Raw genomic sequence first — 17,618 nt, forward strand, 5'->3', positions numbered from 1 at the left:
AGACTGATACAAAATTATGGAGCTACCATTTTAACACACATTTCCTGCTTGTTAGTAAGATCTTACCATAGGTTTTTTTTTTTTTAAACCCATTTTGATACTGTCTTTTGTGTATTGCCTATTCATAGTCTTGCCCATTTTTTAAAAATCCTGCCCCAATAAGTTTATAAGAGTTCTGCATATAGTGTGAATAATCACTTTTATGTTACATTGCTAATATTTTCTCCTTTGGGTTTTTTTGTTTGCTTTAACCTTATAAACACTTCTGTCATGTTAAGCATTTTACTTTTGATATGGTGAAATTTCTCAGTTTTTCTTTTATGGGTTTTCCTCTTCACAGCTTATTTCACAAGGTCTTCTCTACCTCTATGTCAAAGATATTTTCCTGTATCATAGCTTTATCATTTTAAAGTCAACTCTTTAACATCTCCTTGCTATTTTCCTCAGTGCAATCTGGCTTTCACATCTCATGCACTAGAGAAGTTATTTGAAGTCATTTTCTAAGTCCCAAAACCAAGGTGTTTTTTTTTTTTCTATTTTACTTCTTTGATATATTTGCCAGTTCTGTCTCCTCCATCCACCCGAAAAGCTTTCATCTTATGTTCAAAAAAACTATTTCTTGAATCAATAGAGGGGAATGCAGTTTTTCTCTAGTTTTCCTGACCACTAAATCTTTTCTGGCTGCCTTTACTCACCTCTCAAATACCTGAATCCCCAGAGATTTGTCTCTGAGCCTACTTTATTTCTCCACATGTGTCCTGGCTTCATATCCATGATCAAAGTTTCTTCTATTAGTATATTAATTCTCTATTGACAAATAATTGATTCCCTAATGCAACTGTTTCTACCTTATTCACATACTCAACATATTCAATCAATTAAACAAATCCAGCTGCATCTCATGAAATCCTTAAGATCAACTTGTGCAATACCAAATTTTTTCCACCCTTCCATCCTTCTTCCCATCTGTTTCTTTTTTTTTTTTTTTTTTTTTTTTTTTGGAAACAGTCTTGCTGTGTCTCCCAGACTGGAGTATAGTAGCACAACCTCAGTTCACTGCAACCTCCACCTCCAGCGTGCAAGCAATTCTCATGTCTCAGCCTCTTGAGGAGCTGGGATTACAGGTGCACACCACCCACCACACCTGGCTAATTTTTATATTTTTAATAGAGATGGGGTTTTGCCGTGTTGGCCATGACTGGTCTTGAACTCCTGGCCTTACGAAGGCCTCCCAAAGTGCTGGGATTACAGGCATGAACCCCTCTGTGCCTGGCCTTTTTCTCTTCGTCTTTATTAACCTCAGAACCAATAGAAATGTACGTAATGCCTTGTACCAACCATTCATCTAACTACCTGGTTCCTTTTCCTATTCTTTGTTAGGAACAGGGATCATGGACACAATTTCTTTCGTTTACCCGTTAAGAACAATTTCCTCAATTTCTCCATGCAGGTTTTCAGGTTCAGGAAACACTTCCTGGAAAGGTGACTAAAAATCACTCCCTTTTTATGTCATTTAAATAGAAAGGAATAGCTTTAACTGTTTATTAAGCAGCTCAAGGACAGCACCAGATGACCTTAGTTCCATCACTCAATTTTCACAAGCATCAGGGATGGAAAATCAGTTCATCCCCAGAAAGGCAAACTTTCCCAATGGTTCACTCTACAACCTGCAGTCATCTTGCTTCAATCAAGCACAGTTCGAGTCAGCAAGCCTCTGAATTCTGGGGAAGAACAAGGACCCTGTTGTTGTCACCTGAAAGCCAAAAACTGTTTCTACCAAGTCTAAACTTGGGAGGGCCACAGAGAGGAATTACGAAGGTTTTTCCACTGTGGGCTGCCCTTGCTCTTGGGTGGAAGGGAGAGAAATACTGGCTTTTGTTGTATTCTTGGAGTATCTGGCAGCAGGATCAGGCAAAATTCACAATAAATTTTATATGTCAGTACACCTAAGAAAAACAGATCAAATGCTTGCCTTCCTTTAAAAATGCACTGTTCACTGCAGTGAGAGCTGGAGGACAGGGTAGAGGAGACAACAAGATGGGGACAGGCTGGTTGTCTGGAGAGGAATGGACTTCATGGTGAAGTTGGTAAGAACTAAGATGTTTTAACTATGATAATGATTAATAGTAATTCCACATATTAAATATCTCTAATGGGATATTAGAGATATCTCCATTAGCGATCATGTACATAATGCGTCGCGTAGCTGCATGATGGTAGTGAAGGAAACCCAGACACCCTTTGATTGATCACCTACTGTGACGAGATGTGGTTCTGTTGTAAACACATGCTCTGGCTTCCTCAGCTGTCTGCAAAAAGCAGTAAGAATATCAAGGTTCAGAGACATGAGGAAGTCCAACCCCTGTCGCACAACCAATAAACGACAGATCTGAGACTTTAATCCCAAACTACCCGAGTTCTTGTTCTTGGCCTATATGCAACACTGCTCCAATTTAGCAGTCTCTTAATTCTCTTCCCCAAAACTTGTCACCATCCCTGTCTGTAAATTGTTTAACACTTTTGGCAGCCAAAGATACAAGTAATAGCCACAGTAGAAACCAAAGTAGGAAGCCAAAGGCAGCTTTGCACTTATACTGAAACCGATGTTTCCTATAAGCATTTCAGCCTTGCTTGTGCTATATCCAGGTTCAGTCCTATCACTTCCTTTAAATGCTACCCTGGAACCTTTGAACAGTCTTTAAACATGTTTGGCCTTGAGTATTCACGGAGAAATAACCATGAGGCCGGATAGATTTGTTTATTAGAATTCAAGACTCTGGAAAACAGCTTAGAGCAATTTTAAAATAGCAACCAGTGGAATAAACACACCAATGGCACAGGGTGGTCAGGGAATGTGTTGCAAACAGCCATTTATTCAAGAAAATGAAACCGTGGTGACAGTTTTAAAATCCTCATCAAAACGCTTTTTGTCTAAAAGCAATATTTTTATAGTGTCTATCCCTGGCTATAAATGTGGTGTTTCTTCTTAAATAGTTCTTTCAGAAGCCCAGGTCCAGCCCAGGAGACAAGCTGGTGACATCATCCTGCTCTACAATAAAGGAATTGTTCAGCCTCCAATAAAACAGTGAGACCTGCCTTCCGCAAGGATAAAGTGGGGCAGGGGTCGCCCCACCCTGTTATCTTTGATGTGATTTTTTTTTTCAGGTGTGATTTTTTTTTTTCAGGTCACTGCCATCCCAGGTACTTTTCCTGATAAGATATGAGGGGAAGAGGCTCACCTAAATGGGAAGGCCCAGTCTGATGTCCATCAGCATTTGTGACAGGGACAAAAGCTTCACTTGAGATGTTCTAAGGTTCATCACTATCCATAGACCCTCATCCTACTTCCTTTTCTCTTAGACAATCCTGTGAGCCATTTAGTTTATTTCATTTTCTCTGCTTTTTCCCCCGAAGAAGGATAAGCTGGAGTTGGAATTCCTGTAGGAGGAAGGCAAGTTAAAGGACAGCTTCCGTCCCTGTCTGGCCTCAGGGCCAAGAATCCACAAGACAAGCAGAGCTTCCCCAGCGCTGAGTGTGACGATTTCTTAGCATGATTCCAAGTGCTGGTACAACAGATGGTTCTCAGTCTCTTTACTCTTCCATGGGTTGCGTTGCTGTTTTCCTTGGTTGGCCAAATGCCTTGTTGCCTCAGAGAGGTGGTGGGAAGGAAAGGAAATAAAAGCAAAGCTGTTCGGCCACACATTTGTAAATAATTATTGAGGAAATACTATGTGCCATGTATCATATCACATACGTGGTAGAGCTAACCTGACATAGCCCCTGCCCTGCAAGAGTTTACAGACCAACATCCAGCAAATAAATCAATTGAGTAGATAAGTCTTTAAATGAGAACCGAATTGTGATGAAGGCTCCCAAGGAAACAGGGTCCTTTGATGGAGAACCACAGAGCAGGACCTTTCTAGATTATGCACATTGAGAAGGCATCTCTGTGGAGGTAGCATGTGAGTTCAGACCTGAAGGACAAGATGGAGTTGGCCATATACAACTCCAAGAGATCGAGTTTGGGAAGGGATGGAGTGGACTGACAGAAAACCCATGAGGGAAAGCACAGTAAAGAGACTTAGATAGGATTTAGAAATGGCAAAAGGTCTTCACAACTGGAGCAAGTCACCAGGAAGAACCAGGCAAAAGGGCCTCAGCGATCATGATAAGCAGCGTGGGTTTCATTTTAAAAGCAATGGAAAATTTTGGAGGGTTTCAAGTAGGAGAGTGACAATCTTATTAGTGATGCATGATGCATCCGTTTGAATTGGGAAGGGGCTGAGTTGGGATGGGTTAGGACAAGAGCTCTTGACTTGGAATGGGATGATGGCAGGAGTGAAGAACAAAGGTCATGAATCAACATGTGTGTAGGGCTACTTGCTGCTGATGAGGTCATGGAGAAGGGTGTTGAGGGCAAGGACAGGGACCTCATAAATGCCTCCTATGTTTCTGAATTGGCCCACTGAGTGGGTGAAGGAGACATTAACTATGACAAGGAAGAGTCTAGAGGAATGAGACTTAAGTTCATAGGTCATAAGTGGGAGAAGCAGCCAGAATTCAATGTTTGACTGTCATGCGTTTGAAATGTCTGAGACATTGAACCCTAAGTGTCACATGGACAAATGGAAATATGAGACTGAAGGGAGGAGGCTCCAAGCTGGGGAGGCTGATGTGGGAGCCAGAGACAGGACTCTGAAGCCATGAGAAGAATTAAGGTCATGGAGGGAGAGTGTCTAGAGGATTAGAGCAGCCAGAGGACAGTTCTGAGGAGCACCAGGGACTGGAAGTGAAGAAAAGGTGAATTCTCAAATATTTAATTAGAACAAACAGCATGGGCTGAATAGCCCAATGAATACTTAATAGCTAATAGTTTCAATGAAACTATTCTGTATGACACTGTACATTTGTCCAAACCCACAGGACGAATACTACCAAAATGAATCCTAAGGTAGCCTATGGACTTCACCTAATACTAATGTCAGTATTCATTCAGCAGTTGTGGCAAATATACAACACTAATTCAAGATATTTCGTTGTTTTGAGACAAGGTCTTTCTCTGTTGCCCAAGCTGGAGTGTAGTGGTGCAAACATGGGCCACCGCAGTAGCCACAACCTCCTGTGCCCAAGTCATCCTCCCACTTCAGCCTCCTAAGCAAGTTGGGACCACAAGCACATGCTACCACACCGAGCTAATTTTTTTGTTTGTTTTTATAGAGATAGGATCTCATCATGTTGTCCAGACTGGTCTCAAAGTCCTGGGCTCAAGCAATCCTTCTGCGCCGGCCTCCCTAAGTGCTAAGATTATAGGCACAAGCCACCACACCTGGCCCATAATTTGAAATTTTTTAAAAAGGATTTAGGAAGACGGCAAAGAAAATTTTTGATCAGTTGTAATATCAGTTGTAAGTCATTGATCTTTTCCTTTGTTCAACCAAAGTACATTTTCACAGCCCAGGTCCTTCTGGAGTTAATCAAAACTAGATTGTAATTTCTACTCAGTCCCTTGAGAACTTAGTGATGTCAGACAAAAACCACTTAACTTTTGAGGCTCAATCACCTTTAAAATGGAGATAATATTGTTACTTATCCCATAGGGTTGCTGTGAAGACTAAAAAGATGGCATTCCATAAATTGTACCATTATAATTATTGGTAAGGATCTTATTAAATACTGGGCATTGCGCTAAGTGCTTCATAGCCATTATCTCATTTAATGTTTCCAACAGCCCTGTAAAATAAGCATTCCTAGCCCCCATTGTGAAGATGAGAGAAGCCTTATAATAGGAGGTTTCCTCACTTGCCTGAGATCACACAGCTAATAAGTGGTACGATGTGAACTGAGCTCAGCCTTTCTTCACAATGTTCTCAAATGCCCATGCATAAACTGCCCATGTTAGACAAAGAGTCAACACGGGAGGTCAAATCTTTATTTTTAATTGTATAGTTACTTCGTTGAATCACGTGGACTTTCCTACATTAGCAGTCTTACTGTGGTGTTACTATATTGGTAGGTTACAAAATGGCTTTAACTTGGAGGAAATGAAGATGAAACAGACTGGTTTTTCTCATTAAAGTTCAGAAGGAAGCACTCATTCCTTGGTTCTTTCTGTATTGTCTCAAAAAAAACAAATGACAAGATGAGCTTGGTCCTTTGGACCTTCCAGATCTGCAACCACTGCCCTCCATCTGCACCTGGTCAGCCAGATAACCATGTAGAATATAGGGAGGCCTTTCCCTGGGTCTCAGTCCCTGCCCTCTTGGCTACTCCTGTAATGCAAAGTCCATTGCTTTTGATGCAAAAGCCTATCAGGTCCCCAAAACTTGTGCTTAAAGCCTATGGTTAAAGGTAGGAATAATTGAGTCTCTCATTACATTTATTTTATTTTTTATTTGAGAAGGAGTCTGGCTCTGTCGCCCAGGCTAGAGTGCTGTGACACAATCCTGGCTCATTGCAACTTCTGCCTTCTGAGTTCAAGCAATTCTCCTGCCCCAGCCTCCAGAGTAGCTGGGACTACAGACTCCTGCCACCAAGCCCAACTAATTTTTTTGCATTTTTTAGTAGAGACGGGGTTTCACCATGTGGACCAGGCTGGTCTTGAACTCTTGACCTCAAGTGATCCACCCACCTCAGCCTCTGAAAGTGCTGGGACTACAGGAGTGAGCCACCAGGCCCGGTGTCTCACTACATTTCTCTGTTAATTATATCATGCACTTGAAAGTGTTGTTTAATGTGTTCAAGGAAAAATGATTGGTGAGGACCTGAAAAAATAGCTATTGGTATAATACTTTAATTCTTATTCTAATGGAAATAATTTACTTTTTAAAATTTTCTTTTCACTCTAAGGTATGTTTTACCCAAGAAGTTTTTATTTATTTTATTTATTTTAAACAGATTCTCACTCTGTTGCCCAGGCTGGGGTGCAGTGATCTCGAACTCCTGGGCTCAGGTGATTCTCACACCTCAACCTCCCAGATATAGCCAGGACTGCAAGCATGTGCCACCGAGCCTGACAGATTTTATTTTTTGTAGAGACAGTGTTTTGCCATGTTGCCCAGGCTGGTCTCAAACTCCTGACCTCAAGGGATCCACCCACCTTGGCCTCCCACTGGACTACAGGCGTGAGCCACCACACCCGGCCCCAAGAAAGTAATTCTTGATGAGTCCACAAAATCCTAATGGAGGAAAGCCCTCTATTTTATCATCAAGTATCTATTTCTGCAATCTCCATAAATCCCACTGAGAAAACTGCTTCCAAGCTCCACTTGAGCTGTGCAGACACATGAGTGTGAGTAGACACACTGGCTTAAATGAATGGTGCTGTAGCATCACACACACCCACACACACACACATGAAGTAACTTTCCTTTCCTTTTTTTTTTTTTGCCCTGAAAACTGAATTGAATCCATTTTCCAGAACACTTAGTGAATTTCAGAGCTCCAAATAAAAGAATTTTTCACAAATACCCCAAGCTTCTCAGACTTTAAATTTAAAAAAAGAAAGAAAGCAGGCAAAACCTGTAGTTAATTTTGACACACTCCAAAAAGGCACATTACTAGGAAATGCAGCAGAAATTAAATAAATAGACAGCCTAACATGAGGCGCAAGAACAAGGGGCCACCTTATGCTGTGGCCAGCAGAGGCATTCAAACATTTCGTCAGCAGGATTCCAGCCAACCTCCGAAACTCACTCTTATAAGCCAGCCCCAGACATCCCAGAGCAAGATGTAGCTGTGTAGTCTATCTCTCCACAGCTGCTTTAGGGGCGCTGGCAACGTGGCTCAGCAGGCTTGCCCCAGAGCCATGGCAAAGAATGGACTTGTAATTTGCATCCTGGTGATCACCTTACTCCTGGACCAGACCACCAGCCTTACGTCCAGATTAAAAGTCAGGAAGCACAGCAAACGCCGCGTGAAAGGTAATGGGGCTTCTCAGTCAAGCAAAATTCTAGGCTTACACAGTATGGGGAGGTGTGGACGATGTTAATTTCCGAACTCCTCTGGGAGACTGTCTTTGGTGATGGCACCATGCCATCATCCCTATATGGCATCTCAGGGAATTCAGTGATGTTTTAATTATCTAGGATACTTTGATTTTAAAGAAACTAGGCTGTTTTTAAAACAAACAAAACGGAAAAATTTAATAAAAGAATTCTGTACTGTGTATTTTTTGTTACGTGGGCTTAAATAGAATGTGCTTCAGAGGAAGCTCATCTGGATATCTGAACATCTGGTGTTATTAATATGGGGCAAGAGGAATGTATTGAGAGAGCACACAGTTTCACTAGTAGATATTGAGTCACTTGATTCAGTTATATTTTAAGATAAGTATAATCTTATTCAATGTGTAGCAGAGGATAGAGCTTTTGGTAATTGTGACTTCCTGTTTTGTCATTAGTTATCATTAGCTATAGTTCCATATCCTTGGCAGTATAGGGACAACCCATACCATATAAACTTTTTCATGACAAAGACATTGAATCTCTCCAACTTAAAGAAGTCAATATGCAAAGTCATCTAGTATTTGAAGGCATTGTGATACAAAATTGAATCTCCAGGCAACCACAAATTTTGAGTGGCTTGAATTGGGTTAACACGTTAAAGAAATTGAAAAGAGCAAAGATGACAGCAAGGTATTTGCAATATGCTGAAACCAAAGGAAAAGAAAAAAGCAAGACACAGGGTCATGTTTTATCACATCCTCTGCATCATTTTCATTTCAGGATATTTCAGATTATGACTTTATTTCCTTATTTTCACTTCATTAGGAACAACACACACATACAAATTTCAACAAGGTTAAAGTCTATTTGACATGACAGATGGCTGGTAGGTAAACAGGGGTCTTGTTCTTTAATGATTATAAAGTACCATTTTTCAGGGGCATTCATTTACAAAAGTTAGGTCTGGCGCAAGTGTTTTTTTTTTTTTTTTCTCTTTGAGACAGAGTGTCGCCCTGTTGCCCAGGCTGGAGTGCAGTGGCACAATCTCGGCTCGCTGCAAGCTCCGCCTCCCGGGTTCACGCCATTCTCCTGCCTCAGCCTCCTCAGTAGCTGAGACTGCAGGCGCCCGCCACCACGCCCGGCTAATTTTTTGTATTTTTAGAAGAGACGGGGTTTCAGCGTGTTGGCCAGGATGGTCTCGATCTTCTGACCTCATGATCTGCCCTCCTCGGCCTCCCCAAGTGCTGGGATTACAGGCGTGAAGCACTGCGCCTGGCTAGTGCAAGACGTATTAAGTGAAATCTTTTTTCCTTATGCATGAAATACTATATACTTCTTTCAGTGAAAGATTAAAATATTTCTCATGAGGTGAAACATATTGCTGAAAATGATATCAAAAGGATGGGGGAGAGAGAAGATGCTGGGTAATGTGGCACATTTCTGTGGCCAGCGTTTCTTCACCGCTGGATGGAGTGGCGCTCCTCATGAGTGGTGATCACACAGTAGGAATGTGTGAAGAGGTTCTGAACGTGACTGTGTGTGCATGTGTGTGCTGTGTGGGCGTTTCTGAAGTAATCGCAGCTTAGGTCACATCTAGATTATCCAGGAGCCTTCCCTCCCCCTTCCTCCTCTCACTCTCTTCTCTCTCCCCACCTTTCTTTCCCACTTCTTTCCTGCTGTCTTCCCCACTCCCTCCCTCATAACCACATGTGCAACTGACAAGGTACACACTTCTTAAATATCATTCCCCCAATATAGTTTGTTACTTTTTGCCATTAGGTCCAAGAAAGTAGATTCTACAGTAGGTGAAGCAATAAACCTAAACCGGTCAAGCAGTTATATCCCCATCCATCCATATACCTTTAAAATAGTTTAAGTACCTTGAAATATAATAATATCAGTGTTTATGAGATCAAAAGTGAAAGCCGTTTTCTCTCTCCCTATCCTCACTACAAAATTTATCCACTATTAACTATCGGGTAATACTATTCCCAGAAGTTTTGTGTTTTGTTTTTTGTAGGGTTGTTTTGAGAAGAGTCTCACTTTGTCACCTAGTCTGGAGTGCAGTGGTGTGATCTCAGCTTACTACAACCTCTACTTCCCAGGTTCAAACAATTCTAGCGCCTCAGCCTCCCAGATAGCTGGGACTACAAGTGCTCGCCACCATGCCCAGCTGATTTTTGTACATATTTAGTATAGATGGGGTTTCACCATGTTGGCCAGGCTGGTCTCAAACTCCTTACGTCAGGTGACGGTATTGCAGGTGTGAGCCACCACACTCGGCCTATTCACCAAGTTTTTAAAAGGTGCAATTAAAATACATATTTTTAACAATATTAAGAATTGGCTATGCAAAATGTTTGGCAGGCAAATAAATTTATTTCATCTGTTAAACCTTGGATAGTTACCAGGGTAAGCAATACTTTATTCGTTTTAACAGCTGCATATTTCATTGTTTGGATGCATCATCACTTAATCTGATCTCTCCTAATACATCTCTTTTTGATTCAATAGCCTCAAAAGTAACTGCTTTGCACACGTGTTGCTCCCCATGTTAGGATGTTCTAAGAAATTTCCAGCAGTAAAATTGCAGGTTAATTATACTTTCAAATTGTCTCTCCAAATGATAACACCAATCCATCCTCCCGTGTTCTGTGTATGGGAGTGCTCAGTCCCACACACTTTGACAACCCAACATCCTGTAATGGTTTTACTGGCCATGTCTTCTGGGAATGACTTTTGTGTTTCTACACTGTGTCTACTTCTGGAGAGCAACAATAAAATGAAAGGGAGCCTTCTGGGGGGACTCAAAATAGCAACTGAAGAATTTAGCTTCAAACACAAGATCTCTCTGGCACTTGCTTCAAAGGTCTATTTATGTGTTGCATTCATGAATAAAATATGACTTTTACAGGTCAGTAGTTGTTCCACATATTCCCTTTGTTTGTTGTACACAAAAGACATCTACATCAGCTACAAAGGATGGAAGCTACAGCCAATCCCTGGATAATGAATTTCATAACCATCTCCCAGAAGCCTAATATCAATTCATGTGTCTTCATGTTAATTACAATGTTTACAATCTCCCAGTGGAGAACACTTATTTAAGGAGAATGGAGGAGGAAGCCGAGAGGGATGGGGGATGACATTTGTAGAGGTGACAGCTTATACCTTAGAAGCAAGTCTTCAGTAGTCTTTGCAAGCCTGCCCCCCACGAGCTGATGAATTTGCATTCTGAATGCACCCTTACATTTTTTCTGGATTAAATGGTTACATAGATAAAAATCTTTGAAATCTTTGTATTTCTGAACTGAGCTATGGGGTGCTTTGAGAACTGATGTGTAGCATTAAGTAAAACAGAGGCAGGGGCTACCCCTGGATATTCCAGAAGACAGTTTCCTAACCCAAATGAAACATCTGGCTTACAAAGCACATTTAAGGGGACAGTGAATTAGCACATGTGAATTTTAGACTGCCCTGAAAAATCCGGTACAGAACATAGACTGCCTCTATGGCATCCCCATAAAGCAGCAGTTGGGGACAGTTCATAGCAAGCTTTAAGTATCTTCTCTGTCTGGGGCCATGTGCTCGGGACCAAGAAGGTTGAGGCAATCACTGTGCAGAAGCAGGTAAGAGGGATGGAAAAGAGAACAGACCTGGACCTGGGCAAATTCAAATCCCAATTCTGCGTTTTACTAGCTGGGTGACCTTCGTCAAGTGAATTCAGCTTTCTGGGACTCTACTTTTTCTGTAGAATGGAAACAGTGATAGTGTCTCTCTCAAAACACTACTGAAAGAATTGATCTCTGACAGTATGTGAAGGCTTTTAATAATTTTTATTATGATTTATAATTCCTGCTTTTGAAGACCTCACAAGCTGCCAGTCTTCTAAGAGAATTCTTATTAGGCCTGAAATTTCAGTTTAACCAAGGTTGCTTGTTTTCTGTCACTTACTTATAGCCAAGATTGGTCAAGGACAGCCATAAAGATCCTTTAGCCTCATCCAGGAACATACAAGACTTAAGTTGCTAATACCTAATTTCTCCATGAGCCTTTAGCACTTAACCCTGCTAGGGGCCACCATACCTGAGGCATGGGTTGAGTAGGAACACTGGGGACAGGGGACTTGGGGACCCAAATAAGTCTGAGTATGAGTTCTACCATGTATCTTTTGAGTCACTCCCATTGGACTTGTCCTCATTCTTCAATGGTAATCTAATTTTTCTCCCTTCATAGCTATGTTTGAAGAGCAAGTGAAAAATAACAATTTTATATACCATAAAGTGTATATTCACTAGACAGTATCATGAACACCTATTATGTGCCAAGCATCATGGTAAGCATCAGAAGCATCAAGAATAACAAGGCAGATGAACTGAGGTAAAACAGAATAGAAAATATAGGGAATATTCTATAAACTATGGAATAAAATAAAATGTGAACCGAGACTAGAGAATGAAGAAAAGTAAGTTTTAAAGAGATTAGCAGAAGGGATACTGAATTACAGGAGAACCCCGAAAGCCTTCTCAGAAGAGGAGATATTTAAGCTTGCTAAGAATACAGGAAAGCATTGGAGCAAGAGTGATCCTAGCAGAAGGAACACATAGGAAAGATGAGATCGAGCTCATTTTCTCCGATGACCCTGAAAGTCAACAAGCCTAAAGTCACAGGATGGGACTGAAGAGACAGGAGGAGCCTCAATCTCACAGAAAGACCTTCTAGTATTATGATCACCATGAAGCTCTTAGGAATCTTCTTGTCCAAGTTATTATTTTTCTTTTTTTCCCTTCCTCCTTTCCTTCTTCCATTTTTTTTGCAGGGGGAGAGGTGGGGGGACAGAGTCTTACTCCCTTCACCAAGGCTGGAGTGCAGGGGCATGATCTCGGCTCACTGCAACCTCCACCTCCCAAGTTCAAGCAATTCTCATGCCTCAGCTTCCCAAACAGTGGGAATTACAGGCACTCAACACTATGCCTAGCTAATTTTTGTACTTTTAGTAGAGATAGGGTTTCGCTATATTGGCCCCAGCAGGTCGCAAACTCCCGGCCTCAAGTGATTCACCCACCTTGGCCTCCCAAAGTGCTGGGATTACAAGTGTGAGCCTCTGCGCCAGCCCCAAGTTATTTTCATGCATTTTTTTTTCTTTTTTTTGTATACACTGGGCTCATGTTCACCAAAACCACTATCACCTTGGGTCCTACATTCCAAAGCTTGATTTTATTTTAATCATGCGCTTTTCACCCACCTACCCTATTCCACCCTAAAATTTTCCCCAGACAGGAATGGAGATCTGAAGACTCAAATTGAAAAGCTCTGGACAGAAGTCAATGCCTTGAAGGAAATCCAAGCCCTGCAGACAGGTAAGGTGCAAACCTCCTCAATGCCTTGTCCCAAAGGAGACAGGAAAAAAGATGTCCCCCAGAAATCCAGAAATTTAAGAGAAACATTGACAAATCAACAATGTGGCCAATAAGAGGGCCCCAATGCTGGGAGATGATTGTTTTAGGAAATCAACTTCATTTATAACCCCATTCTCCTATATATGAGTGGTATAGAAATAAAAATAAGTAGTTCAGTAATACATTGGAAAAGTCAGTCCATAGTTATTCTCTAAAGGGTAGTGAAACAGAATGAAGCAATTATGAAATGACTAAAATGATTAACATTTATTGGATGACAGCTAAGTGCCTATCAGGCCACCAGGACTCACTCAGGCCACACCCAGCCTAAGATGCTGGAAGGACATGGGTTAGAACCGCAGCTTGCGCCAACAGGGCAGCGCCAGTGTTCCTCCCCACAGCTCTGCAGCCACATGCGCTACTGCCCAGGAGCTATTCTCCAAGGGGTGAGGAAGTGAGCCACACTGAGCGGGTTCAGGAACAGCCCTGGTTTACAAGGCTCATCCCCCCCCCCAGGAGCTAATATCCTTTGTAGCAATTTCAAAATCAGGGTGTTGAGGGTCCTCACAAGAGACCTGCCTCATTACAAGTTACTGCCTTCAGGGAAGACTGAAGTGATGGCTTTCCATCAAGTATTTGTAACTCCCAGGCCAGATGCATGGTACGAATCTGGGTCATTTTTACCATAAGTAATGTTGCCTAGTAACAACGGCAACATATTCCCTTTATCAGGTTTCCAGGGGAACAGAATTAGAAAGTTAAAAGACGGTAAAATGGTTACAGCAGAAGGTGAGTTTTTCTTTATAAACACAAATCCATTAATCCTCCAGCAACATAAGCTATTATGATTCTAATTTTACAGATGAGGAAACTGAGGCAAAAAGAAGGTAAGTAATTTGCTCAAGATATACACAGCTAGTTAAATGTCAGAGATGAGACCTAAACCCAGGCACTATGGCTCTGAGGCCTGACTCTCCAATGCTAATGCCCTAAAACTGTATGTTTGGTTTATCCTGAATAATCTAAACAATATTACCAAGGCTCAGTTATCTGCTTAAGAAAACCACTGTCTCTCCACATGCAAACCTAGAATTTATTTTTGAGACAGATTCTCACATTGTCGCCTGGGCTGGAGTATAATGGCACAATCTCGGCTCATTGCAACCTCTGCCTCCTGGGTTCACATGATTCTCCTGCCTCAGCCTCCTGAGTAGCTGAGATTATAGGCACACACCACCACATCCAGCTAATTTTTTGTGTTTTTAGTAGAGACGGGGTTTCACTATGTTGGCCAGACTGGTCTTGAACTCTTGATCTTGTGATCCGCCCACCTTTGCCTCCCAAAGTGCTGGGATTATAGGCGTGAGCCACCACACCAAGCATTTTTTTTAAGTAAGTATTAAATATCATCTAATTCCAAAACTCCCAAAGAAATCCAGCACATAAATGGAGCTACACAGAGTAGCAAGCATGTATATATCAGAACAGCATGAGGTTTAAAGGCCATGTCTTGGGATAGGGCAGACCTGCGTTTGGGTAGCTGTGATCTCACATGCTGCAAAAATTACTTCGTTTAAAAAAATGCTAAGGTGTCACAAAGTAACAACTTCTCTAAGTCTAAATATCCTGATATGTAAAAATAGGGGTAAATAAAATACAACTTCATGGAGTTGTCAAGATTATGTGACTTAATTTATGTAAAGTGCTTAACATGTTGTCTGGCACATAGAAAATTGTAATAGTTGTCTCATCATTATCATACTTCATTCCACAAATACTTATTGCTATTTGCCAGGTCCAGCTCTAGTCATAATACGCTCAAAATGCATCTTAATATGTTAAATTTCACATCTTCACAGTCTGTCTCCGAGGCACTAAAGTTCACAAGAAATGCTACCTTGCTTCAGAAGGTTTGAAGCATTTCCACGACGCCAATGAAGACTGCATTTCCAAAGGAGGAATCCTGGTTATCCCCAGGAACTCCGACGAAATCAACGCCCTCCGAGACTATGGTAAAAGGAGCCTGCCGGGTGTCAATGACTTTTGGCTGGGCATCAATGACATGGTGACGGAAGGCAAGTTTGTTGACGTCAATGGAGTCGCTATCTCCTTCCTCAACTGGGACAGTGCACAGCCTAACGGTGGCAAGCAGGAAAACTGTGTACTGTTCTCTCAATCAGCTCAGGGCAAGTGGAGTGATGAGGTCTGTCGCAGCAGCAAGAGGTACATATGCGAGTTTACCATCCCTTAATAGGCCTTTCTCCAATGTGTCCTCCAAGCAAGATTCATCATAACTTATAAGTTGATGATCTCTAACAAGTAAAAATTACCATTTTTACTTATTAAAAAATTGAAACACAAAAATCAATGCCCATAGCAATATGACAGAGTCAGCCAATTTTGCTAACACGTTTCTTTGGGTTTTTGCCCTTCCTGGGGTATAGGGAATCAGAAATACTGATCCGTGTGCATGCAGATAAAATGGCTTCTGCAAAACAGACTAAAATCTTTCTTTCCTAGTCTTTCTAACTTGTATAAACCCAGTCTGTTTTAAAACAAATCAGAGTAGCTATGCATCTCATCACTCCAGAAAAGCAAGCTTAGGCTACCTGGAAGATTTTCCCTTGCAAGTTTAGTGTATATTTGATTAACAAGAATTCCCTAAATCAGAGACTCTAGGTGCTCTATAATCCAAAAACTTTTCAGCCTGTTCCTCATTCCATCCCTTGCTGGCAATAATACCTTGTTAGCCCATTACCCTTTTTTTGAACTGCTGCATTTCCTGGTGGGATTTGTATCTTGTCTGCCATATCAAAACACAAACACCCCTGAAGAGGTTCTGATTTTATTTTACTTTTCTTCATGCCTACCCCCTTTTTGTAGAAGTTTCCAGCCGCAAATTGTAAGGAAATGACAAGGTGCATATTTGATCAATTTTCATTCCCACCATTGCATTACAACCTCTAACTTAAATGGGTAACCCTAAGGCAGATCAAAGAAACAGATTGCATGATAAAGGGAAATAGAACAAAAGAAGCTACATTTAGCATCCTTACTCCCACCTTTTATGAGACTGAGAGTGGACTTATGTTTCCTTTTTTACATTGTTGCATACTTTTTTTTTTTTAGCCATCATTATATATTTAAGTCTATTATGGGCAACCAATCTTTGGAAGCTGAGAACTGAATTTAAAGAATGTTATCTTGGAAAATTGCATACGTCTGTGCAATTGTTTATTCTGCCAAGTGCTATTCTGCTTGTTTAACTAGATTGTACAAAATAACGTTATTGCTTAATATTAAACTACAAAGTTTAGACTTGGAGGGAAATAGGCTTTTTAGAAGCATACAATTTTAAATATATTCTGTTCTTCAAATAAACAGTGTTTAAACATTGAATGTGTTTTGTGAACAATATTCCGCTTTGCAAACTTCAACTACACATGCTTGGAATTAAGTTTTAGCTCTTTTTGTTGCTCAATAATAAAGCCTGAATTCTGATCAATAGAAAATGTGTTTCAGTGTTAATTACACTTATTCAAACTATGTTGGTTTATATTAAACGTGGCAGGGTTTGAGGGGAATTACCCTGGATTTAATCAAACTGGTGATTCGGATATACTCAGAACAATTTTACCTGGCAATGAAGAGGTATAGTCTGACTAGAGGAGGGAAACTTTTTAAAAATTGTAGCTGCTTTGGCCAGATACAGGGGCTCACACCTATAATCACAGCACTTTGGGAAGCTGAGGCAGGCGGATCACTTGAGCTCAAGTGTTCAAGACCAACCTGGGCAACATGGCGAAACCCTGTCTCTACACAAAGCACCAAAATTAGCCAGGTGTGGTAAGGCTCGCCTGTGATCCCAGCTACTCAGGAGACTGAGGTGGGAGGATTTCTTGAACCTGGGAGGTTGAGGTACAGCGAGCTCCGATTGTGCCACTACACTCCAGCCTGGATGACAGAGCAAGACCTTGTCTCAAAACAACAAAAAAAGTAGTTGCAATTATATCTGGTGAACCTTGGCCAACTCCCTACTTGCAACATAACCATAGTCTTCCTAAAGATAATGACCATAATGAAATGGGTGGACACTGGTAAGTAAGTGCATTCTCCTTACATTTCAGGTACTGTGCTAGATCTTATGTAATTCTCACTTATCTTGGGAACCCCCCTGAAAATTCAACCCTGAGAATTAGGCTCTAGAATCACTTCATATTACAGAAGGAAAAAAAAAAAAAAAAAAAAAAAAAAAAAAGATAAGTTGCCCTAAGTC

General features: G+C 41.2%; 1 protein-coding gene across 1 annotated transcript; it reads left to right on the plus strand.

Moving 5' to 3' along the window:
* Positions 1 to 7,597: 7,597 nt before the first annotated feature.
* CLEC3A (C-type lectin domain family 3 member A) lies at positions 7,598 to 16,849 on the plus strand. The gene is made up of 4 exons (XM_050775042.1): positions 7,598 to 7,662; positions 7,756 to 7,919; positions 13,220 to 13,303; positions 15,202 to 16,849. The coding sequence occupies exons 1-4, from the start codon at positions 7,598 to 7,600 to the stop codon at positions 15,591 to 15,593; spliced, it is 705 nt and encodes a 234-aa protein (XP_050630999.1). The 3' UTR covers positions 15,594 to 16,849.
* The last annotated feature ends 769 nt before the right edge of the window (positions 16,850 to 17,618 follow it).

This window comes from Macaca thibetana, chromosome 20 (genome assembly GCF_024542745.1).
Source record: "Macaca thibetana thibetana isolate TM-01 chromosome 20, ASM2454274v1, whole genome shotgun sequence".
Taxonomy (NCBI): domain Eukaryota; kingdom Metazoa; phylum Chordata; class Mammalia; order Primates; family Cercopithecidae; genus Macaca; species Macaca thibetana.

Excerpts from the sequence above, each read along its gene's own strand:
- CLEC3A (XM_050775042.1), top strand. The coding sequence starts at position 7,598 with ATGAGGCGCAAGAACAAGGGGCCACCTTATGCTGTGGCCAGCAGAGGC. Across the intron at positions 7,920-13,219 it reads CAGCAAACGCCGCGTGAAAG|ACAGGAATGGAGATCTGAAG; the intron begins GTAATGGGGCTT and ends AATTTTCCCCAG. Across the intron at positions 13,304-15,201 it reads AATCCAAGCCCTGCAGACAG|TCTGTCTCCGAGGCACTAAA; the intron begins GTAAGGTGCAAA and ends ACATCTTCACAG.